The sequence below is a fragment of the Castor canadensis genome, chromosome 14, assembly GCF_047511655.1.
Source record: "Castor canadensis chromosome 14, mCasCan1.hap1v2, whole genome shotgun sequence".
NCBI lineage: Eukaryota > Metazoa > Chordata > Mammalia > Rodentia > Castoridae > Castor > Castor canadensis.
In genome coordinates, this window is record NC_133399.1 from 9,440,370 (window position 1) to 9,466,504 (window position 26,135).

At 42.4% G+C, this 26,135-nt stretch overlaps 2 protein-coding genes across 9 annotated transcripts in view; one reads left to right on the forward strand and one right to left on the reverse strand.

Annotated features, from left to right (window-relative positions):
* Nucleotides 1–26,135, reverse strand: part of LOC109675883 (zinc finger protein 669-like) — a 131,203-nt gene that overhangs the window by 29,650 nt on the left and 75,418 nt on the right. For 6 of the 8 annotated variants that reach the window (XM_074053366.1, XM_074053354.1, XM_074053363.1 and 3 more), the window contains one exon: nt 21,081–24,967. The exons of the other annotated variants lie outside the window; for them this stretch is intronic. The gene's annotated coding sequence lies outside the window, so the exon portion shown is untranslated. Of the gene's footprint in view, nt 1–21,080; nt 24,968–26,135 lie in introns of those variants that run through there. 8 annotated transcript variants of the gene reach the window in all.
* Nucleotides 3,808–23,272, forward strand: LOC109693235 (uncharacterized). Its single transcript, XM_020174464.2, has 4 exons — nt 3,808–3,981; nt 18,734–18,860; nt 19,067–19,151; nt 20,336–23,272. Exons 1-4 carry the CDS (start codon nt 3,979–3,981, stop codon nt 21,666–21,668), a joined length of 1,548 nt encoding a protein of 515 aa, XP_020030053.1. The 5' UTR covers nt 3,808–3,978; the 3' UTR covers nt 21,669–23,272.

The window sequence follows — 26,135 nt, forward strand, 5'->3', positions numbered from 1 at the left end:
AGCTACTTGGGAAGCAGAGATCAGGAGGATCATGATTTGAGGCTAAACTAGGCAAGTAGTTTGTGAGACTCTATCTCAAAATTACCCAACACATCTGGGCACTGGTGGCTCACACCTGTAATCCTAACTATTCAGGAGGCAGCGATCAGGAGGATCACAGTTCAAAGCCAGCTTGGGCAAAGAGTTCTTGAGACCCTATCTCAAAAAAAAAATCCATTGCAAAAAAATTGGACTGGTGGATGGCTTAAGGTGAAGGGCACAGTACTGCAAAAACAAAACAAAACAAAACACACACAAAAGAAAGGGCTGGTGGAGAGGCTCAAGTGGGAGAGTGCCAGCCTTGCTAGCATGAGGCTCTGAATTCAAACCTAGGTACCAGAAACAAATAATAATAACCAGAGCAAAATGGACTGGAGGTGTGGCTCAAATGGTACAGCGCCTGCTTTGCAAACATAAAGCCTGAAGTTCAGACCCCAGTCCCCCCGCCAAAAATAAAAAAATAAAAAACAAGTCGGATCTAGGTCAGTCTAGATGTATTTGGCACTTAGGGGAAAGGAATGAGCCAGGCCCCTCCTTCCAACTGCAACCTGGTCTCAACCTGCAGTCTACACAAACCGTTTATCTGGGCTCCTGCTGGCTGGAGATCCAGCGTTCTCTGTGGATTGTCAAGTTCCTTCGTGATCTGTCCTTACTCATGTATCCAGGCTCCCTGTCTCCATCTGAGGACATCCCCATAGCTTTGTTTAAACTATTCCCGTATAGCAAAAATGCTGTCCCAACATGCCTGGGAAGCTCTTCTCTGCCCTTCAATCTTTTCCAAATGGGACACCACCTCTTCCACAATCTAGTATTAGAAATATCTTTAAGATATTGGACTGGGGGCCAGTGGCTCACATTTGCAATCCTAGCCCCTCAGGAGATAGAGATCAGGAGGATCATGGTTCAAAGCCAGCCTGTGCAAATAGTTCAGAAGACCCTATCTCAAAAAAAACCCATCACACAAAAAGAGCTGGTGGAGTGGCTCAAGGTGTAGGCCCTGAGTTCAAACCCCAGTACCACACACAAAACAAGGAGAGAGGACTTGACGTCTTTTTTCCCCACTAGACTTCTGACAGCAAGTAAGTGGGCTCTTTCGTTATCCACAACCAGTTCACCTCTCCAGACACCACCTGAGTGTCCAACGATGGCATTACATTCTGACACTACCTGCGTTAGTGTCACCAACCAAGCTTTGATGGCCCAGTCTGCCAAGACAGCTGACGAGTTGGATGCCAGTGAAAGAATTGGGCTTGCCCAACTTGGCTACCTTGTCAAGTTCCCCCTGTGTCCCCTCCCTTCAGTTTTGCTAATATGTTAAAATGACTCACAGAATCAAGGAAAAGTTTCTTTGCTGTGACCAATTTATGATAAGATATGTATCCTGGGAACAGCCAAATGGAAGAGCACAGGGGGCAAGGCATGGGGAAGGAGAAGGTCCTCACCTCCTTGTTTAGGGGTTTCATGAAGGTTTCTGCTGTGTTCACATGACTGATTAGTTCTTTGGTTCAAGATGATCAACTCAATCGCAAATCTCTAGCCCCTCTTCTTACCAAGGGGGCAAGGCTGCACATTCCAAATCTATGAAAATTATCATATAAAAATAAGTAAATTTAAAATGTCCCCTCCCCCATTAATCATGTCTTCTTTTTTTGTGGTACTGGGGTTTGAACTCAGGGCCTACTAGCACCAGCCCTTTTTTTTGCAAAGGGTATTTTCAAAATAAGGTCTCAAGAACTATTTGCCCAGGCTGAATTCGAACTGTGATCCTCCTGATTTCTGCCTGCTGAGTAGATAGGATTACAGGCGTGAGCCTCCAGTGCCAGACTTACGCAGGCCTTGTTCTTTCTGGCTACCTGACCATTCTATATTGTGACACTACCTAGGGGTTCCCAGCCACCAGGCATCTCATCAGCATGAAAAAGGCAGTCTTTTCACTCCAGAGAATTCAGTTGTTTCAGAAGCTCTTGAGTCAGAAACCGGACAAAATCAAATATTGTAACAGGTGATGAATGCTCTCAATTTGCAAGTGGTTTGACAGCAAGAAAATGTACTTGGTCCTCACCCAAAATACCATTATCTATCCTGTATCACATTTTTTTGTGGTAGTAGAATTTGAACGCAGGGCTTACGGCTTTGAGCAGGCACTCCACCGCTTGAGCCAGGCCTCCAGTCCATTTTGCTCGGGTTATTTTGGAGGTGGGGTATCTTCAACTATTCCCCATGGCTGCCTCCACCTGAGATCCTCCTGAACTCAGCCCTACCAGGAGCTAGGATTAAAGGTGTGAGCCACTGGCATGGGCTCTGTTACACAATTTTGCATGGGCAATTTAAATAGAGGGTGAGATGGCCTCAGGAGGGTTACACTAGTGGAAAGAGCAAGGTGTTTCTCGGATGCTTAGGATTTACTGTAATAATAAGTGGATGAGTCAGTCGGTGGTGGTAGGGAAGGAATAGGGAAGCAGTTCCGAAGAGTAAACTATGCAAATCCCACACACAGGGTCCTTGGTGACAGTGATCAGATAGGAAGGTGTGTGCTGCTGAAGTAGATGAAGAAAGGAGGACTTTACATTTGATTACTTGATTTTCATACCATTTGGGTCACATGAAAATAATATCGTGTTGGCACGTAAACTTTATCAAAGGAAAAATATTTGCCAGTTTGTAAATGCCCATGAAATATCCTAGAATTTTCCTTGTTTCAGTTACACAGAAGGAAAGTGGGACTCTCCTGGTTTCATATTCAAAGAAGTGGCTCCAGAATCTTTCTCTCCTTTAACTCCTTATTGTTGGGATGAAGCAGGTAGATAACCTGCAGTGGGGGCAGAGGGCAGAGGCCTGGGGTCAGGGACTCTAGGTCAATCTTGAGGCTGCAAAGGCAAGACAGAGGTTCCCTTGATGCTTCCTGGGCAGCTGCCCTCCTCTGCATGTGGCCTCCAGCTGCTCAGAACAAGTACAGAAGGAGTGACAGAGAGAAACTGCAGAGCAGTGGTGTTAATGGTGCTGGTGCAATCTGTGATCAGAAGACTTCCAAATTCTTTGTATCCCACCAGAAAGAATCAACGGCAGGACATTGGGAAAGTGTTCAGTCTTCTGAATTGGGGTTTTGCTGTGACCTTGGGTGAAGTCGATTGCTTGTCTGATCCAGCTCACGTTTGCTTCTTCTCACTATACCTTTGCAGAACATTGCTGCCATATATCTCCAGTTTCTCCCGCACTGAATAATTATATTACTTCGTTTGCATATTTTTATTTTCTTGGCTGAAAATGGATACATTGAGAGAGAAGCTTTCATAAAGCCTTGGCTATTAAGCCAACGCCCTGACCCCAACACATCAGGCCCCCCTCTCCTATTGCAGTGAGGCCCCCCTGGCCTGGCCTAGGTCTCTCTCCTCTGAGGTCAGGAGTGAGTTGCATGGGACAATGCCCTGGGCACGCCTGGGACTCAGTTTCCAGTAAGAAGGTGCAGTGAGAGTCCACCGAGTACAGGAGGACGCTGATGTCCCCCCCCTGAAAAGCTAGGAGCAGGTTCTGTTTCAATGCAATTATCTGCCAGGCTGGGATGCGTCTCTGCAGCCCCCGTCCCTGGAGGAAGCTGGGTTAGGAACGCTCGTGGTTTAAATAGCTCAGCTCCCTTCCGCTCCGCCAGGTAGAGGTCAGCTTCTCCCGTCACTCAGGGCTCGGGGGTGGGGGCGAGGGGGCGTGTCTTCGCGTCCCAGCCAATCAGCGACGCAGGGGCGGGCTGTGGGCGGTGTCCGCGCCGGAGCGCCGAGGGGAGGAGGCGCCGCTCCTTACCTGTGGGAACTTCCTTTCCTGCGCCGCCATATTCGCTGTGCTCTCCTGGCTCCTGAGAGGTGTCCCAGGTGTCTCGGCTTCATTGCTTCGTGACCTTCACAAATTTCGGGAGCCCTGAGGAAGACCCGGGGACCCTAGGAGCCGGCAATGGTGAGCGGGGTCGGGGGTCCGGGGCGGCGTGGCGGGGCGGGGCCGTTAAACCGGCGGGAAGCGGCCGCGGCGGCTCGGGCCTCCCCTCAGCTCCCAGCGTTGCGGCCCGAGTCCCGCAGCGGGCCCGGGTGGGGGCTGGGCGGCCCCAGAACCCTGGCGTCCCGCGCTGTCCTTGAGGGGTGACTTCTGCCCGCCGCAGCCCTGCGACGCCCCGCACTGTGCGGGGGCGGCGGGAGGGACACGGGGACACCCCCGAGTCCGCGCGTGGGTCCGAGCGCGGGTCCCCTGTCCCTCCTTTGTGTCAGGACAAAGCTGATCGCCTCGAATTCCGAAGTATTTGGCTGCAGGATCTCCAGTCCAGGACCTGTGCCCTCATGCCCGCGCCTCTTGAGTCTGGCGAGAAATCCCAGAATAATCAGTTCCTTCCCCACGTTGCCAGACTCATAGGAAAGGGGACCCTCGTGCACGGTTTTGGGGGGTTGAAGTGGAGTGAGAGACTTGCAGTCTTCTTTGTCACGATCGTTACGATCTTTGGGCTGTTTGTAGACAGTTTTAAAAAGGAAAGCCTACCGGAGACAGGACCTGAGTTTATTGAAAGGAGGGTGGCGGAGCGGGACAGCCCCAAGGGCAAGTCTGCGGGGTCTCCTGGGCCAGGCGAGCAGGCTGTGCTTTCCAGGGAGGAGCAAACAGGAGAAAGAAGGGGAGAGGAGGGCGATTTAGGGCAGCATCAGCTCCCGGGACAGGGGAGATGTCTCTGAGGTCACTTGTTCTTAGGGTGACAAGGAGGGGTCATGTGTTGTCCCAGGTTGTGGGTGGTCAGAGATCACAAGCCTAAGGAACAGAGAACAACTTAAGCTCATTGAATAAGTTTTTGGTTTTTTTTAAATTTACTGATTATTTTGAATAAATAAGTGGGGGTTTGGCCACGAGTACCTGGCTTTGTCATAGGTTAAAAAGGGGAGGGGCAAAGGGGCAGTGGCTCAGTTTGATGCGTAGGTGTTTCTTGCCTCAGGCTCTTTCTCTGGAGCAGAACGGATTGGGGGTGGTGGGCATTGTTTAAACCCCACTCTTGATTTGGAGTGTAGCTCAGTGGTAGGATTCTTGAGGCCCAGGGTTGGCTCCCAGGATGGGGGAAAAGACAGTCACCAGGATTTGCCAGGATTTACCAGGATCACATTGCCTGGGTAAAATTGAACATCTGCAGCTGTTTGCTTTTGCATGCTCCTACTTGGATCAGGAAGAGTGTAGTTTGCCATGTGAGAAAACCAGTGTGCCTCAGTCTGAGAAAAAGATGTGTTTGGCTTCTGCGTGCTGGAGAAAATTATTTATGAAATCGAGAGTGTGTTTGGATGTGTAATATTAAATAATTGTTATTTGTCTCCTGGCTAAAGAACGAACTTGGGATTTATTGAGCAATGGCAGTATTTTTTTTTTAGTATAATAATATGCCTCTTTTGAATTTATGCTAATGAGGTGACTCATGCTCCTACATTCTGTCATTTCAGGGTGGGAATTGTGACCTGGCTTCTCTAGTGTGACAGTGTGGTGGACCAGAGCACTGAACATGTGGGGTCTCTGCTCACTCGCGGGGTGTCATAGTTGAGTTACTGCACGCCCCTGTGGTATTGGAGAATGGGTTGGTGTTCAGAAAACACCACACATTCAGTGTCAAAAATGGTATCAGTAAAAGGCAGCACACATTCAGCTGTCTCTGGCTGAGTGTTGGGTCACTGGTCAGACTTGAACGTGCGGGAGAGGATCCTCTTCATGCTGGAAGGAGAGAATGGTAGGGAGCATGGAGGACCCAGAATTAAATTTCCTGGCCTCTCAGCTTTCTTTCAGTTCTTATCTGGGAGTGAGGCCCTGAACTGCCCCTGTACAGTAAGAGTGGTCTCTAAGCTTGGGACCGAAGTGTAACCTTCTGAACTGTGGGTGAAACAGCTGCTACAGATTCTCACATTCTAGCTACAGAACCTAAAAAGCTTGGAATTTCTGAAGCAATAGGAGTGTCTCAGGTTCTTTTTCATGTCACTTTTGTTTCTTTTGTAAAATCTTGTTTCTGTAAAAGAGTAGTTTAAGCATTTGAGAATTTTTTTTTTTTTTGGTGACACTGGGGTTTGAACTCACAGAAGGCAGGCACTCTTACCTTACCACTTGATCCACTCCACCAGCCCTTTTATTTATTTATTTGTTTGTTTGTTTATTTTTGAGCTTGGGGCCTACACCTTGTGCCACTCCATCAGTCCTTTTTTTGTGTTGAGTATTTTCTTTTTTTGAACTTGTTATCAAGGATTTATTTTAGTATAACAGAGTAAAGTATAGACAAGGGGAGGGGTAGAGAGAAACATTTCCTGTTCCCCATGCAGGAAATGGGAGCAAAGACTCCATGTTGAGAATATTCGAGATAGGGTCTCTGGGACATTTTGCCCTGGCTGGCTTTGAACCCCCTTCCTCCTGATCAGTGCCTACTGAGTAGCAAGGATTACAGGCATGACCCATGGATACCTGGCCCACCAGTCCTTTTTTGGTGATTTTTTTTTTTTTTTGCAGTATTGGGGTTTGAACCTAGGGCCTATACATTGAGCTACTCTACCAGCCCTTTTTTTTTTTTTTTGGCCTAGGGCTGACTTTGAACTACTCTGCCTCCTGAGTAGCTAGGATTACAGCTGTGAGCCACTGGTGCCTGGTTGTGATGGGTTTTTTTGAGACAGGGTCTTGAGCTGTTTGCCCAGGGCTGGCTTCAAACCCCATGATCCTCCTGGTCTCTTCCTCAAGTAGCTAGGATTATAGCTGCATTTAAGAATTTTTTGCCTAATAAATACAAAGTCCCGAGTTCAGGACCCAGTACTGCCAAAAACAAAATTTTTTTTTTCATGAGTTGAACTTAAAGTAGTGATTTTCTTGTTTGGAATTTGACCAGATAAAATTATGATGTATGAAGATGCAAAGAGAGGTCGTGGAATAATTTATTTTGTTTTATAGTAAGTTTAAATAAGGCTGTAAACATCCATGGAATCTCCATCTTGGTGAGAAATAGGCCATGGTCATTGCTGGTGTCTCCCTGATCTGGTTCAGCTTTTGCATTCTTTGACCAAAGGATGGCTATTTTGGATGTTCTTTATAGCTTTAATATCAGCTTATCAGCAAGCAGTTTTGTCTCTTTTAGTTTTGAATGAGTTCGTATGATCAGAAATACATTCTTAGTAATACAGTAGAAATGCTTTGTTTTGGTGGTGTGTTTGCCTCCATGTCTTCCACATACGATGTTAGATGAGGCTGTAATTCAGCCATTCACTCTCTCATTCCACTGCCTTTAGATCATAGCTTCTTTCCCCCCAGTATTGAGTATCGACTCAGGGCTTGTGCATGCTAGACATATGCTGTACCACTAAGCCACTTATTGATGTCCCAAAGCTACCGTTTCATAAATGCTTGTGAGGGATGAGAAAAAAATTACAGTCTTGTTAATCACAGATAAATTTAAATTTTGTAGGAAATGGTAGTACATGAGTTTCTGTGACTTTTCATGGATATGTGTTTATTTTTTTGGGTGGCACTGGGGTTTGAACTTAAGACTTCAAGTTTGGATAGCAGGCAGTCTACTGTCTTCTCTTGGTTGTTTTGTCTTGTTTTGTTTTTTTTGTAGCACTGGGGTTTGAACTTAGGGCCTCAAGGCAGGTACTCTTACTGATTGAGCCTCTCCGCCTGCCCTTGTATTTATTTATTGTGTAATTTGCCAAAACATAGAATGGTGCATTTACTTTGTTCTTTTGTCCATTTAGCATGAGGCGGTCTGATTATATCTTCTTATTGAATACCTCTAGCACTGGGCATTATTCATATTTGGGCTTTTTTGTTGGTTTTATTGCTTGAGAGTCTTGCTATGTAGCCCAGTCTGGACTTGGAACTGCTGATCTGAATGCCTTTGCCTCACAAGTATTGAAATCACCTACTGTATATGGTCTTCCATCTTCTGTGAGATTGTTCCCTCTCTGTTGTGTGTGTTGTACACCCCCCCCCCACATCCTGCCCTGGCCCCCTTCTAGTTGTCTATTTGGGATGTATAAGTGGTATATTTTCAACTGCAAAACCAGTTTTCGTCATTGATGTCTATAAAATGATGTTGCTTTGTTTTTGCAGGACTGGGGATTAGCCTGGGGCCTCAACACATGCTAGGCCAGCGCTCTGCCATTTGAGCCATGCCCCCAACTCTTACTTGCTTGTTTGTTTTGGTGGCACTGGGGTTAGAACTCAGTGCCTTTGTGCTTGCTAGGCAGCTGTTCTACCACTAGTAGAGCCCCCAGTCAGTTGCTTTAGCTATTTTTCACATGGATCTTACACTTACACCCTGCTTGCCTGCTCTGTGACCTTCCTATTTACACTTCCCAAGTAGCTGGGATGACAGGTACTCACCACCACACCCTGCTGTTGGTTAGGAAAAAGGTCTCACTAACTTTTTTTCTTTTTTTTGGCTGGGCTGGGGGGATGGTGCTGGGGTTTGAACTCAGGGCTCTGTGGTTGTTAGGCAAGCACTCTACCACTTGAGCCACACCTCCAGCCCTAACTTTTTGTCTTGATTGACCTTGCTTTTTGATCCTCCAGCTCTTCCTGGTCCTCCTGACCTCTGCCTTTCAGTAGGTAGGATTGCAAGTGTGAGCCACTTCACCCAGCTTATATTTTGTTTTTGAGGTAGGGTCTTGTACCAGGTGCCAGTGGCTCATGCCTGTAATCTTAGCTACTCAAGAGACAGAGATCAGAAGGATTGAGGCTCAGAGCCAGCCCTGGGCAAATAGATTTCAAGACCCTATCTTGAAAATACCCAGCATAAAAACAGGGCTGGGGGAGTGGCTCAAGTGGTAGAGTGCCTGCCTAGAAAGTCTGAGGCCCTGAGTTCAACTACCAGTACTGACCACCCCCAAAAAGACGAAACAAACAAACAAACAAAAACTGTCTTGCTAACTTTGCCTGACATGGCCTTGAATTTGAAATCCTTCACCCTCTGCCTCTGGAGTAGCTGGGATTATAGGCTTGGGCCACCAGGCCTGACTGAAATGATGAACTGTGATATGTTCAGCTAGTGGTGTACAAACTTGCTGCCATTTCTTTTTAATTCCAGGAGTTTGTTGTTGATTTTGTTGTTGGTTCTTTGGGATTTTCTCTATAGATAATAATGTTACTTATGAAAGATGGTTTCATTCCTTCTCAATTTGACTGCTTTTCTTTTCTTTTTTTTTTTTTTTTTTCTGTGGTGCTGGGGTTAGAACTCAGGGCCTACATTTTGTGCCACTCCACTAGCCCTATTTGGTTTCTTTCTGAAAATGTTTTGGTATTGTGGAAATAATAGGCCTCATAACATAATAAATTAGTCTTAATTCTTCTGTTTCTGGACAAGATTATGTTTTCATTAAACATTAGGCAGAATAGACATTGAGACCATGAGGGATCCGTTCTTCTTGTTTTGTATTATTTCCGTGCCTTCAACATACAGTCCTCTTTACATTGTGTATACTTCATTGTATGAGCTTTTTGTGGAGCGTTTCATTCAAGTTATTAAATCCATAGGCATGGGGCATGGAATTGTAATTCTAGATGGTGCTTTTTTTTTTTTGGTGGTATTGGGGTTTGATCTCAAGGCTGGATGGTCCTTTTAATGTCCATGTAATAGAGACCTCATCTCCATTTCTTTTCCTTTTTTTTTTTTTTTTTTTTTTTGTTGATGTCAGGGCCTCCCACCATCTAGGAAGGTGCTCTACCACTTGAGCTGCTGTGCCAGCTCTCACTTCCATTTCTGATGTTAGTAATTTTTTGTGTTACCTTTTAATGAGGTTAGCGTCTCTAGGTAAGGTTTATCAGTTGTGATGATCTTTTTTCAAAGAACCTTCTTTTAGTTTTGTCAGTATTATTATTGATTTACTGTTTGTTCATTGATAATCCAGGTGTGTTGTGTTAGTGCAAAGCCTTCAGTTCAAAGTACAGTCCTACCAATTTCATTAATATCTTCTTTAATTTTTATTTTCCTCTATTATTTGAAGATTACTTTGGCTTTGATTTGCTAACATGTAATGTTAGACCATTGAACTGAGATTTTCTTTTCTAGTGTATGCATTCATTGCTAAATTTGTTCTTATGCACAGCCTTTTCTGTATTCTAGAAGTGATGTCAAGTTGTGCACTCATTTTCATGTGTTTTACAACACTTAAATGTGTTGTGAGACTCCTTTGACACGTGTCATCTAAGAGTGTGATTTAATCTGTAATACTTGGAATTTTTCCAGCTGTACTGCTGTTGATTTCATTCCATGCCAATATGGTCTGAGAGCATACCTTACCTGATTTCTGTTCTTTTGCTTTTGTTAAGATGTGTTTTATAGCAGAGAACCTGGTCTGTGTTAATGAATGCTCCATGTGATTTTTTTTTTTCTTAGCGAAAGTGATAGCAGGGTTTATTAGGGAAGCAATACACTTTCAATAGACTGAACACAGTTGTTGTGGAGGCTGAGAAGGACCTCTCTGTGATCTTAAGAATGTGTGCTCTGCAGTTGGGTGAAGTATTCTGCAATTACAAATGACCTCACTTGATGGATGAAGCTGTCCATTTCAACCATATTGTTACAAGTTTTCTGCTTCTTGATTTTCCTTTCCATTCCATGGTTGTATCTTCATGGCTTCATACTCTGTTTAGGGGAATGCATATGAAGGAACTTTAGGTCTTGGAGAACTGGGGCTGTCTTATTGTTTAATCCTTTTTATTCTTGTTATTTTCTTTTAGGCATAGCTTGGTTAGTCTCATTAATATAACCTCTAAAGAGCTTTATGGATTAGTGAGAGAGTGGCATATCTCTCTGCATAATTTTATATTTAATCTATCTTTGATTTTATATTTAATCTATGTGTGATTTTAAGTTGATCTTATTTTTATCTTTAGTTTCTAAAATTTTTTAGACATTTTTTTGTGTGGTACTGGGGCTTGAACTCAGGGCCTTCATCTTGAGCCACTCTACCAGTCCTATTTTTGTGAAGGGTTTTTCAAGATAGGATCTCATGAACTATTGGCCTGGTCTGGCTTCAAACCATGATCCTCCCGGTCTCTGCTTCCTGAGTAACTAGGATTATAGGCGTGAGCCACTGGTGCCCGGCTGAGACATGATTTTACTAGGTAGTCCAGGTAAGCCTCAAATTTGCAATCCTACTTCAGCTTCTCAGGTGCTTGGATTATAAGGGTGTACTACCCTGCCCAGCCTTTCTTTTTTCTCTCTCCTTTTTTGAATACTTATTTACATACTTTTCAATTGAGACATGAAAGTAGAATACATTTATAATTTGAATAATGATACTTTGAAACATTATCGTTTGAGGTAATGAACAGATTCATTACTTCACAACCTATCTTTTTTTGTGTTAAAATCCTATGTTATAGTGGCTTTTCTGGGTACAATAAAATGTAACAGGTATTGTCAACTCTTTGCTTCTATCCAACTGAAATCTTGATTAGTTTGAACATTTCTGCAAACCCCTAAGTCTGTATATTGTATATAAATGCCTCATCATTTTGTGGGTTGCAGGTGTTTTCTTCTAATCTATCATGACAGTTTATATTTTACTAACATTGTCTTTGAAAAGCTGAAGTTCTTAAATTTTGATGAGATTAGTATCTCAATTTTTGATGAATCTGGCATTTTTGTCATATCTATGATTTTTTTGTTGTTTTATTTAACTCAAAGTGTAATAATTTTACCCATGTCTTTTTCCAGACTGGAAGCTTTGGTTTTCTACTTAGGTCTATGATTCATTTTGAGTTGATGTTTGCATAAGATGTGAGGAGTGAATCTGAGTTGATGTTTGCTTTTTTTGTTTTTGAGACCGGTTCTTGCTATGTGGCCCTGGCTGACCTCCAAACTCATAATTTTGCTGCCTCTGCCTCCCAAGTGCTGGGGTTACAGGTATGCACTACTGTGTCCAGCTGGACTAGCATTGTTTATTGTTGCATATTATTATTTGTTAAGAAGAGAATTTTCAGTTGAATCGGCAACATTTGTAAATAACCTTGTGACCAGGGCTGGGGTTGGGGCGTGGTAGTAGAGCACTTGCCTAGCATGTGCAAGACCCTGAGTTCAATCTCCAGTAACACCAAAAGAAAATATGGGGGCTAGGGCCGTGGCTCAAGAAATAGCATGCCTGCCTGGCAAGTGCAAGACCCCGAGTTCAAATCCCAGTACTGCCCCTTCCTCCCCCCAGAAAAGAAGAAAAAAACATATGGAAGAAATTTTGCCAGGCTTCATGACATAAACCTGTCACCCTGGCACTAGGGGGAAAGAGGCAGGAGGATTGTGGGATCCCAGCCAGCCTGGGTTACATTGTGAGACCCTGCATGGGAGAAAGAAGGGATGGAGGGAGGGAGGGGTGGACTGGGGGAGGCAGGGAAGAAGGGATACCAAAAAAAAAAAGAAACAAAAGCCCTAGTTTATAGTGTGGGTGTGGGTGTGTTTCGGCAGCATTGGGTTTGAACTTAGGGGCTTGTTAGGCTGGTGCTCTACCACTTGAGCCACTTTGCCAGCCCTTACCTATGTACCTTACCTATGTGGTATTGGTGTTTATGCCAATACCACATTGATTATTATAGCTTTAGAACATAATTATTGAGGTAAGGTCTTGTTTCTTTCCCTGGGTCTTGGACTATTTGGGTCAAGCGATTTTCCCACCTCAGCCTCCTGTGTACCTGTGAGTACAGACATGTGACACCATAGTGGCTTGTAAAAGTATTTAAAGCAGGCCTTGTTAAGGCCTACAATGATTGTTTTTCTTCCTTTCATTTTGAGAATTGTTTGACTGTAGCCATACATTTTGTCACTAAACTGTTAGTGATCTTTTAAAAGGTTTAAACAGTAATAAGCTAGTTTTTATATTTACACAAATACTTGTCATTTCTACTTCTCTTCATTTCCTTTGTGACTGTTCAGTTTTCCATCTTGTTTCTTCTACCTCTTGGCTCTGGAATGTCTTTGACTTTTCTTATAGAAGTATGTTAATTTTAAATTCTTTGACTGTGTCTGAACAAATCTTTTACTTTTTCTTCATTTGGAAAGATATACTGTTTGCTGGGTAGAACATTCTTAACATCTGTTAAAATGTACCACTGTCTCCTTGCTGGCTGTCTTTTTTTTTTTGGTGGGAGTGCTTTTTGAACTCAGGGATTTTCTACTTGCAAAGCAAGTGCTCTACTGCTTGAGCCACACCTCCAGTCCATTGTTGCTCTGGGTAATTTTGTTTTTTTTGGAAATGGGATCTTTCGAACTCTTTGCCTGGGCTAACCTTGAACCTCTCAGTCATGGCCTCCCAATAGGTTTTTTTTTCAGTAGGCCCTCAAGTTTATACCCCAGACACCCAGGACCTCTGTTTATGCTCTCATGTATCTCAGATGACAGACATAAACCAGGCTGGCCTGGAGGCAGGATCTCCCCCTCTCCCCTAGGATTACAGGTGTGAGTCATCAGTGGCCACCCAGTTGCATTTTTAAATTTTGAGATAATGGTCTTTGAACTCAGAATCTTGCACTTCCACTTGCTAAGCAGGTGCTCTGCCACTTGGGCCACTCCTCTAGCCCTTTTTGTGTTGGGTATTTTTTTTTTTCCATACTGGGCTTGAGCCACTCCAGCCCTTTTTTTGTCACGGATGTTTTTGAGATATGGTCTTGAAACTATTTCCCCGTACTGGCTTCAGCCTGAAATCTCCTGATCTCTGCCTCCTGAGTGGGATTTCATTTGAGCAGTGGAAGCCTGATTCTCAGCCTTAGGAATGTGCTTTTGCTTTTTTAATTTTTTTTGGTGGTTGTGGGGTTTGAACTCAGGGCCTCACACTTGCTAGGCAGGCACTCTACCTCTTGAGCCACTCTGCCGGCCCTTTTTTGTGTTGGGTATTTTTGAGATAGGGTCTTGAGAACTATTTGCCCAAGGCTGGCCTTGAACCATGATCCTCCTGATTCCCACCTCCTGGGTAGCTAGGATTACAGGTGTGACCACTGTTGCCCAGCTGTTTTACCTTCTGAATGCAGGTTTTCCTTATGAACTGTGGAGTGCGATCTACTTCTCTGAGCTAGTTCAGATGTTCACGTTTTTTCTGTCTTAATTCCTGTGTAGAATTTTGTTGCCATGTAGCTTCACTTTTTCTTTGCATTTAACAATGTATTCATTTGTTTGAGTGTTTCATATTTTCATGACTGAACATGAAGGAATTTAGAGAAAAGGTGTGAGAAAGCCTTGGCCATGACGTCACCACCTCACTTCAGTTTCCTGATCTCAGACATCATCAGTCCTCCCTGTCTTTCAGTGTAGCCTGGCCTAGGTAGGCCCGCCTCCTTCTCAGAGGCCAGGGCTGTCCCAGTGGGAGACTGAGTCTGGATTCCCTGAGCAGAGTTGCCACCCTATTTATGGGAAAGGGTCGGGGGAGAAGCATGAGAGCCCACTGAGTTCTGAAGAAAGCAGATGTCCACTGTGGAAAGCACAGCAAGTTCAGCTCAAATGTGATTGTCCCCTGGGTGGGGCCAAGTCCAATCCCAGGGAGGAAGCCTGGGCTGGGAAGGGCTGTGGCCACAATCTGCATTTCCTTCTTCTCATTCAGGTGGGGGATGCCTCTCCTGTCACTGTTCTAGGGCAGAAAATCCTTTCTGGCACTGCTAAATTTGGGATCCCAGGGCTTCCCCAAGTGGCTCATCCTCCATTGGTCTTTGACCTCTAAAGGTTAGAGGAGTCTAGGGAGGACACTAGGACACCCCCAAAACTGAGAAATGATGTATGTAGGGACCAGATTTCCCAAGTCAGGGGAAGAGTGGCTACATTCAGCTAATTAAATACTTAAACTCTAATTCTTTAGTGATTTTTATTAACTATAATCACCATATTATTATAAAATAAGTCTCTTGAACTTGTGTCTCCTATCCAAGTGAAATTTTTTTTACATTTTTTTAAGTAAAAGTTTTATTGGAGAAAAATAGGACCACCATGTAACACAGGGAAAAGAGCACAAAGATTCAATTGATAGAGAACAACTGAAAGCCACAATTATTCAGTGTAATTTGCAATTAATTTTCCAGTTTCTTAAACAGCTCCCCTTAATTGTTTTTTAATAGCTTTGCTGATTTTTCAGCTGAAGCAGCATCAAGTTTTCATTGAATTTAGATTCTCAGGAAAGGGACCTGCTTTTAAGATAATGAAGGTGGTAACAAGAGTATCCTAATAGGGCCAACTCTACCTAAAAATTAGTGATTCTGTTGTAATAGCCTACATGCCTCAGAGACCATCCAAGATGAGTTAGAACACTGATATAGGTGGTCCAGTATGGAGAGAGGGTAAACAAAATCCTGTCTGGAAACCAGGGAGGAGCTAAGAAAATAATCCACAAAAAGATTAGGAAAGAATTGTAAATGCACATATAATTAGACAAGTGTACAAAGTTGATGCAATAAGAATCAGACAACTTTTAAAATGTATGCAATGTATGTATGTGCACATATATATGTTTGTATGTATACGTATATACACACACACAGAGCACCAACCACAGGTCTTTGAGAACTCAAGAAAGCAATCAAGTAGACACAAGTGTCCCAAGTTCCAAGTTAGAGCTTAGGACCTTGGCATTCTTGAACAACTGGCTCCAAATAGACAAAGAAATATGCTGCTGTAAAAAGCATTAGTTTCAATTGAAGAAAAAAAGAACCGGCAAAATATCTGATTCTCTTCCATGGTCAGTTCCTTTCAAGGAAAAACAAAGAAGGAAGCAAAGCAAAAACCCACTGATGATAAAGATAAAAATTAATCATGTTATTAATTTAAAGAACAATACTTACGTTATTTTCTGTGTATGAACAATTTTGGGACATCTCTCTGAAAAGGTGTCCAGTGGCTGTAAGAACTAACTTCAAGCAATTTTAATAGTAATACACAATTTGAAATTCCCAAATAGGGGATGTATAGGGGAAATGAAGAAAGACTTTTATACCTAGGGTTTCAGGAAGTTTATAACAAGGATGATAGCAAATCATCCTTCCAAAAAAAAAACTTTGAGAAAACTGGGATGCTAAATCCTAGGAAGCCCTTAACAATCTACAACTGTCCAAGTTTCAGTGTTGTATGGGGGTGCATTGTGATGTTTGCAAAAGTTCTTACAATGTATCATAGTTGAATTCACCCCTCTGTCATGCTCCTTTATCGCCCTTCTCCCCAAGTGAAATTTTGAATCCTTTGAGCAATACATCCTGAACTCCCCCCCATATCTTTATGTAAAATCATTTTTCATGAAGAGAACACGGAAGTTGTTCTTATTTTCTTTTCAACTCTGCTTTACCACTTTTCTTATCACTGCCTTAATTGGTATATTTAGGTAATTACATTTAGAGACAGATTAGTATCCTCTGTATTGTAACTGTTTTAGTGAAGCAATTATTCTGTGACTTTGCAGTGAGAACCTGGTAGAACTTCTGGCGGGGACTGCTCAAATATATGGTGTCTATTTTATAGCTGGACCTCCTGTAGATTTTACCTTTCTAAATAGTCCACACTCAGACTTCAATAATTCGTCAGGCGCAGATGAAGTTTTCCTTTCCCTGTCCTGTGCAGGTTCCAGTAACTTGCGATTCTCTAAGTCAATTCTTCCCCCAACACCCCTCAGTACTGGGCTTGAACTCAGGTCCTACACCTCGAGCCGCTCTGCCAGCCCTTTCTGGTGATGGGCTTTTTGAGATACGCTCTTGGGAAATATTTGCCTGGGCTGGCTTTGAACCTTGGTCCTCTTAATCTCTGTCTCCTGAGTAGCTAGGAGTACAAGCCCAGCCTTTGAGTCAGCCTCTTTATTTCCCCACCTTGGGGAATGTGACTTGCCTATCAATTGACCTTAATTGTTTCTGAATTTTGTTAATGCTCCCTGTGTTTTTCTCATTTTAATTGGGCATTTTTTTTTTTATGATTCCCTTTTTTCTGCTACCCTAGGGTATTAAGTGTACTTGCTTCCTGGGTTGTTTTACTGATATTCCAGAGGTAGGAGTAGGAGAGGAGACCTATTTACAGCTACTCTAAATCCAGGTTGAATAACACTGTACTAAAAGTTAGGGCAGGGCAGCAACTTTAGAGTGTTCCCACTCCATCACAATTGCTATTGATTTTATATCTTGAGTCAACAATGTTTTGGTCATTTTTCAATTACATATCTACTCATTTTTAGTCTGTAAACTAATAAATTAATCCTTTTATATTGCATATGTTGCAAATACATTTGTTTTACCTTGTTATTTATCTTTTATCTCCAGTAATTTTTGTAGTTTTAAATTTTGCCATCCATTTTTTATGCCTTATTCATTTCCTCATGACCAAACTCTTATTACATACATATTAATTTGACAGTGTCTTCAGAAAAATTGAAGTTTTATCTTTCCTGTTTCAATTTATGATCTGATTATTGTCCGTGGAATAGATGGGAATACAATGTATGTTTCCAGGTGGGAACCATTGCCTTGTCTGTTCAAGAAATTTGTGATTTCTACCACAATTGTTCCATGCCTTCTGCACTGTGAATCACCTTTCTGTATGCACATTGATCCACTGAAGATCCTATCCATGACATTTTTGTTATCCTCCATGTTAATGATGTAGTGTCCTGAGTGCCATAGTTTCTGTATCTTTTTATGTAAACTAGGGAAGCTATCACTTTCTAGTGTCAAAGATTTCAAATGGTGTTCCACATTTGTTTTACCTACAAAGTTTGTGAAAATCGTTTTTGTTGACTAGTTATGAGTGTATTTTAGGGAATCATAGAATTTTATTGATTAACTTTTTCATTTATTTCTCTGTACTGGGTTTCAAACTCAGGATTTCATGCTTGCTAAGCAGACGCTCTACTGCTTAAGCCATACCTCCAGTCCAGAATTTTATTGATGTGTGTTAGGGGGTGACGTTTTTTGACATTGAGCTCTAAGGTATGTACCATCACAGCCTGTCCTTTGTCAGGCTCCAATGAAAACTAACGTATTACCATTGGCATAGTGAATTCTTTCATGAGTCTTACATACTATTAAGTTTGATCTTAAAAGAAAGATAGGTAGAAGATTTCAAGTGTCTCTTACCGCAATCACAAAGGAGGCATTGGGCTCTCTGTGAATCAGGTTGTCACAATCGGTGCGACATTGTACCTATCAGACCAACTCATTAGAGATTGATCATACAGATTGTATTCTGTGAACTAATCAGGTAGGCTCCCTGTGATGTCAGAACATTGGAGGCACTCAGAGGGACAGACAATAGAAAGTACAGAAATAACATACTGTTCATATAAACTGCTGGGGAACCCTGAGGCCATGTTCCCATGTTCAGTTTGACTGGTGAGGTCCATCCCCACAGAGCTTCCCCGAATACCAGGCAAGATCAAGTTTTGTGCCCAAGCACTCTAAGAATGCTCATTCTCAGGTGAAGTGATGTTAACTTTCTTGTGCACATAAATAAGAGGACATTACTGTGAGGGGTTATAGACCCACTGTTCAACGAGAAACTGGAGTGATTCAGGAGCATGTTTGTTCTGCTTCTGCTGTTTTTAATTATTAGTTTTAGACTAGCATCAGAAATGCTGTGTGAGAAGGTCTGAGTGTTAATGAAGAGTAAGAGTGTGATGACTTAGACATGGAATGAATCCATCATCATGTGAATACTTTTTTAGGTTTTCAGAACTGTCACACTCACTTTCCTCCTTCACATACACTTGTGATGTTTTAGGTGTCTGTGACCTTTGATGATGTGTTTGTCAACTTCACCCTGGAGGAGTGGGCTTTGCTGGATCCTTCACAACAGAAGCTGTACAGGGATGTGATGGTGGAAACCTTCAGGAACCTGGCCTCTGTTGGTAAGGATGACTTCATTCCCTTAGTCAGTGAGGGAACCAGTGTTTGTTGTCATCAATGCTACTCCATGATTTGGAATATGGAAAGGGAATATTTGGCTGAATATACCAGGCATGGTCATATTGGTGACCATGAATCTCAGTAGACTCTAATAATCCCTCTGTAAAGTCATAATCATTTGTAATGATTTTATGGGTATTCATTTTAGAAAAAGAAAGGGAAGACCAGACCATTGAAGATAGGGAAGACCAGACCATTGAAGATGTGTACAAAAATCCTAGGACAAATCAAAGGTAATTGTACTTAAAAGAGAAAGCAATGTCCGTTAATCAGAGAGAATAACATTTAAAAACAAGAAAACTGCTGGGTGCTGGTGGTTCACACCTGTAATCCTAGTTAATCAGGAGGCAGAGATCAGGTGGATTTCAGTTCAAGCCAGACCTAGGCAAATGTACGGCACCCTCTCTTAAAAATGTTCAACAAAAAACAGGGCCGGCGGAGTGGCTGAAGTGCTAGAACATCTGCCTAGCAAGTGTGAGCCCCCGAGTTCAAACCCCAGTACCACCAAAAAGAAATGAATACTCATAACCCCAGGTTCTAATTGACTTAGTCTCAGAAAACTTTCTCCAAAAATTCAGGTTGAGCATTCATAATCAGAGAATCCAAAATCCAACATATTCCAATACTGGAAACATTTGGAGCACCAACATCATGGCACAAGTGATTTCTGATGGATTAAGTTACAAAAACTTTATTCCATGCACAAAATTGTTACAAATGTATAAACTTATGTTCAGGATTTGAATACCAGGTGAATGTGAAAAAATGAGGTCTTAAAAATTGTAATAAATTGCTTTAGCCAGGGTATGCAATAATAAAGCTTGTTTAGAAAAAAATGAATTTTGTGTTTAGATTGGGACCTGTGTTTAAGACATCTCATGTATATGCAAATATTTCAAAATCCAAATGCATTTTTAAATTACCCCTTTCCCCGCCACCTCCCATCCAAATGCTTTTGATCCTAACTGTTTCCAAAGAGAATACTCAACTGCATTTACACGTGAGGTAGCTGGGCACCCACCCATGGCTCACACTTGTAATCCTAGATACTTGAGAGGCTGAGATAGGAAGAATTGAGGTTTGATGCCAACCCTAGCAACATAGTTTGCAAAATAACTAGAGCAAAGTGTACTGGAGTTGTGACTCAAGCAGTAGAGCAGCTGCTTTGCAAACTCAAGACCCTGATTCAAATCCCAGTGCCACTCAAAAAAAAAGGAAAAAAAGGCGAGATAGATGGTATTTGCAAAATACTTTGATGGGAAGCATTTTTACCATTGTCCATAATAATACCAGTTTTGACCCTATCTATGCTTGAGCCATCCTGCAGTGCATCCATCTAGCAGGATGTGAAACCAGTAATTCTCCTGGTAAGTCATTAAAAATTGAAGCTTAGTAATGCTCTTTTCCTCATTTCCAGAATACCAGTTTTAGAGAGTCTCAGTGAATTGAATGAAGGAATTCGGTGTGGAGAAATCTTCAGTCATACTCCAGATTGTACTGGCAACAAGGAAACTCCTACTGGTATAGAACCACGTGAAAGTCATGTATTTGAAGTCCTCTTTGCTCATTCTTACTTCAGTGTGCCCTTCAGAGCTTACACTGTCTGCACACCATTTCAGTATCAGAAGTATGTAGAGAAGCCATATAAATTTGAGGAATATGAGAAAGCCTTCGGTTTCCCTGAATGCTCTCAGAATCATGGAATGACTAATACTGGTCAGGATTCCCATGAATATAAGCAATGTGGGAAAGCCTTCAATCATACCAGTTCCCCTCAAATAAGTGAAAAAAGTCACACTGGAGAGAAACCCTACACATGTAAGCAGTGTGGGAAAGCTTTCTGTTCTTTGAGTGATGTTCGAAGACATGAGAGAACTCACACTGGAGAGAAACCCTTTGTGTGTAAGCAATGTGGGAAAGCCTTTAGTTCTTCTGGTTACATAAAAATCCATGAAAGGACTCACACTGGAGAGAAACCCTATGTGTGTAAGCAGTGTGGAAAAGCATTTGGGCAGTCCAGTCATTGTCTCATACATGAAAGAACACACACTGGAGAGAAGCCCTATGTATGTAAGCAATGTGGAAAAGCCTTTTTTTCTTTGAGTGATGTTCGAAAACATGAACGAACTCACAGTGGAGTGAAACCTTTTTTATGCAAGCAGTGTGGAAAATCCTTCTTTTCTTTGAGTGATGTTCGAAAACATGAACGAACTCACAGTGGAGTGAAGCCCTTCTTATGTATGCAGTGTGGGAAAGCCTTCTATTCTTGGAGTGATGTTCGAAAACATGATCGAACTCACAGTGGAGAGAAACCCTTTGTATGTAAGGAATGTGGGAAAGCCTTCAGCGATTCCAGTTCCCTTCACAAACACAAAATAACTCATACAGGAGAGAAGCCCTACACGTGCAAGCAATGTGGAAAAGCCTTCTTTCTGTTGGGTGACATTCAAAGACATTTACGAACTCACAGTGGAGAGAAACCCTTTGTATGTAAGCAATGTGGAAAAGCCTTCAGTTGTTCCAGTTACATCAAAATACATGAAAGAACTCACACTGGAGAGAAACCCTATGTGTGTCAGCAATGTGGCAAAGCCTTCTTTACTTTAAGCAATGTTCGAAGACATGCACGAACTCACAATGAAGATAAGCCCTGTGTGTGTGAGCAATGTGGAAAAGTCTTCCTTTCTTTGAGTGACTTAAAAAGCCATGAACAGACTCACACCGAGCAGAAACCTTATGTTTTGGTTTGAATATGAAATGTCTCCATACATACCTGTGTTCAAAGCTTGGTCCCCAGTTGGCAGCACTATTTTAGGAGATTGTAGAAACATTAGAAGGTGGGGCCTAATTGAGGAAGTAGGCCACAAAGGTGGGGATGTACCTTGGAAGGTTTCACCTGGCCCCTCTTCCCTGTCATGCTGTCTCTGCTTTCTGTCCACCATGAGTTAGTATCCTCAACTACTTGTTCCCACAGTCATAATGTTTGAATCAATAGAGCCAGCTGATGGACTGAAATGTCTGAAAGAAAGAATTTCCCTCTTAAGGCTGAGGCAATTGTATTACAAATCAAGGTTTGCCTGAGCTACATAGTTTGAGGCCTAGGCTGCACAGTAAGATCCTATCCAACAAAATGAAGAAACAAAAATGATAAATAGATTCAATATTTAGGTTGTTTATGTCAGGTATTTTTGTTACAGTGACTGGGAAGGCATTCAATCTTGTCCCTTTCTCATGCATGAAAGAACTCATAGGAGTGATCCTGAAGAAACATGGCAAGCCTTCTTTAGCACATGGACATTCTAACAAACATGAAAATGAAGAATGGAGAGAATTTATTTCCATACAAAATATGTGGCAGTGTGTCTTATCATCTTAGTTCAGTAAACAGATACGAAAGAGCAGTATGGACAAAAACCTGGAATAGAAGAGATGAGTAAGCCAGGAGCCAGTGGCTTATGCCTGTAAATCTAGTTGGGAGGCTGAGATGGGAGTATTGTGGTTTGAATCTAGCCCTGGCAAATAGTTCATGAGACCTGGTCTCCAAAATAACAGCAGCAAAATGGACTGGAGGTGGGCTCAAGAGGTAGAGTGCCTACTTTGCAAGCATGAAGCACTGACTTCAAACCCCAACCCCATGAAAAAGTAAATAAAAATCTTAAGAGATGATTATACAGTTACAAATGGAAACAAAAAATCCAAGAGGAATACCAGATACTCAGTAGGCCGAGAAAGATTGTAGTTCAAGTTCAGCCTGGGCAAAAAGTTGGTGATTCCCATCTCCAACAAACAAGCCGCATGTGTTGGGCACACACTTGTCATCCCAGGTATGTTGGAGGCATAAATAGGAGGATCCCTGGTGCACACTTAGCTCCAGGTAAAAATGAGACCCCATCTAAAAAGTCACAAGAAGTAAAAAGTGCTGGGGGTGTAGCTGATATGATATGCTTGCTTAGCAAACTCAAAGCCCTGAGTTGAAAGCCCAGTATCCCCAGGAAAAAAAAACCAAAAATGATTAAATATACTAATAAGAAAACACACCAATGTCATTGTCATTTACCAAGAAGGTATCTACAACATACCATCATAATCACTTATTCAAGTTTGTCAGGTTACTCCGTTTTTCCTTTGATGTTGGGAGATACTATGTGCTAACCAAAAGTTTTCTTTTCTGCGTGTAAATTTTACTTTTCATGCTTAAATTGTTATAGCTTACATTTTTTATTTTGTCCACTTATCATACCAAGAAATACATCATGCTGATGTAAATGCCCACTTACTAGAGACCTCTAGGACCATAACTTTTGTAAAATAGGATGTACTGAATTGTAGTAATAAATCTGTCCTTTCCCTATAACTCTCTGTGTGGTTCATCAGTAAAAGTGGTCTCAGTAGAATCTCTAAGAGGATTGGTGTTTATTTAAGGGCACGGATTGCCATTCAATGCAGTGAAGTAATGAATGCGATTCTGTCTTTGCTAATCTTAACAGTCTTACCTGGAATGGTGGAGTAACGGAATGAAGGGAAAGCAGTACCAATAGTGAGAAAAAGGGGGATGTTCCTATTTATGATGATTCAGAAAACTAATTGTTTTATCAGGTTTTTTTTTTTTTTTTGCAGTACTGGGGTTTGAACCGAGGGCCTCGAGCTTGCTAGGCAGGCACTCTACCACTTGAGCCACTCCACCAGCCCTGATCAGTTTGTTTAGCAGTCTTTGTTATACATGCGTAGGATGGCTTTGTTTTTGTCTTGGTACATCTTGGTCACTAAGGAGCACTGTCTCAGAAGTGTGTTACATGTCTCTTAAGAGTTGGTCTTGCGGGGCTGGTGGAGTGGCTCAAGTGGTGGAGGGCCTGTCTAGAAAGCGTGAGGTCCTGAGTTCAAACCCAGTACCAAAGGGAAAAAAAAAAAAAAGAGTTGGCCTTGCTGTTCAGTGTAAGACAGAGGCAGGTCTTTTGGACTTGTTTATGTGTTTCTTACTGTCTAACACTGAATTATTTCTTGCAATGTGTTGGACATTATTCTCCATAAATATGCCCCCAACTTCTGATATGCTCACATTCTGATGAGGCCACAGGAAGGTGAAAATGTCAATGACGAATGTGTTTAACGCTCTTAGCCTGTGGAGCCATAAAGCTGAGCCAGTCCGCTTTACACGTGCACACGTTAGTCTAGTGTTGAGCAAAACCATCTAACACTGACTCTTGTGGTCAAATGTTGAATATCTCATGCAGTGCACGAATACGGTTCACTGCCGTGCTGTGGCCCAGAAATGTCATGGTGCCTGTCATTACCCAGCATGACATCCAGCTTTGAAACATGAAGACCTTTTCTGTTGAGCCCAATTTCCCACCATTAGAATGTCACTAAACTGCAGCAGAATGTAAGTCAGATGCTGACTTACATAGCTCACTTAACATACATAAATTCACTTCAGCTCTCAGTCCGAGGAGAACAATATTAGAGTGCAAGCCTATCAAGGTGAGAGAGGTAGCATCACTGTTGCACCCTAACTTTCATTCATCAGAAGCTGCCTTCCCACATACTTGTTTTCAGATGGGGTCTCACAACATAGCCCAGGATGGCCTCGAACTCGGTATTCTCAGCGTTCTTAGTGGTGGGGTTATAGATGTGTGCCACCATCCTCAGTTTTCTGGTAAGCTAGCATCCTTCCATGCTTGGTTTCAAGACTTAAAACCATACATAATTAAGCACAACTAATCCTAGCACTGTTGTGTTTGGCTGTATGGGAATGACAAGAACTAATTCTTACCATGTTTTTGTGAGAAAAGTGAGGGGTGCAAGCAAACAGCAAGTCATGCAGGAGTTGGACATGGGCATACAGGAAAGTAAATGACAGTGTGGGCAGAGTGTAGAAGCCGGGGTGGGTGTCTGCTCTCTGGAAAGTCGTCATGTGAGCGCATCTGGATGTCTTCGTTATTTTTTCACATCTAGTACCTCAACCCGGTATTAGCAGCTGCTCAATGTGGTGGTCACCAGTGGGGGCCACTGTAGAGAGTTCTGCCATTTTGACACTGACCATGCCGACTGCCTGTAAAGAGAAAGCACAGCAGTTGGCATCATTTTACTTGTGGGGATTGAGTATTTTATGACTTGTAACATGCAGTCTCGTTCAGTAAGAGACTGTAGAACCTGAGATGCTCATTACTTTGGGCCACAGGTATGTCTAAGATCATTTTAGGATTTTTTTTTTTCTTACAAAAAGCTGTAAGTTTATTAACATAATAATTGTAATGTGTATCAAAGTTTTGAGCAAGTCATTTTAAATCTCAAGACATCACAATATTCACTATTAATTAAAAAAAAAGTTGTCATTCATGGACTTCAGTCCAGTTGAAAATGTAAAAACACTTATTTTGGGGGATCCGTATTGATACCATGTTTCTCCTTGAGAGGCTTCAACTGTTGCTCCTCCTGTCCTCCTGAAATGCCCTGTTGGCATTATGCCACAAAACCATGGGATATCTGTTACAAAAGTTGAATCCTGATAGGTGGTCACAAGCCTTCTTGGCATCAAAAATGTCTTCATAGACTACATAGGTGTTGCCTCAAGTTTCAGGTATGTTCCCCTCTAATTTGGTAACTAGGTCCATATTTTCCCAGTATATCATACATTTCTCCAGCTGTGATGTTGTGTGGCACGTTTCTTATATCCAAAGTCCGATTTGCTTCAGGTGGAAGACGCGTGTTCACTTCTGAGGTTACCACAGCGAACACTGAAATCCTCCGGTGTCAGGTGCAGGCCGTCAACACACAGGCTGCCCCGGAAGCTCTCATTTTAGGATATTAAACTACCTATTACGTGGCCAGGTTTTGGCATTGTACAGTGTGAGTGAGGCAGTGTGTACTCACTTAAGTCACGGAGTTATCATAGGTTGAGAAAGGGCTGTGGTCATGTGCACAGAGGTCTGCATTAATTCATTTTCTCTCTTTTTTTTGGCAATACTGGTGTTTGAACTTAGGGCCTCATGCTTACTAAGCATGAGTGCCGTATTTCTCTTATATTGCCATTATGCACGTGGCAAAACTTGTTTTCACCATGTTCACTGTGACTGATCAAACCACACACAGCAGTCATACCTGGTCAAAACTACATCATTGTGTTTGTATGCTTTCTGACACTTTTTTTTTCCCCTCCATTTGTTTTGGTTTTAGTGGTTTGAACTCAGAGTCTGGTGCTTACTAGGCAGGCACGCTTA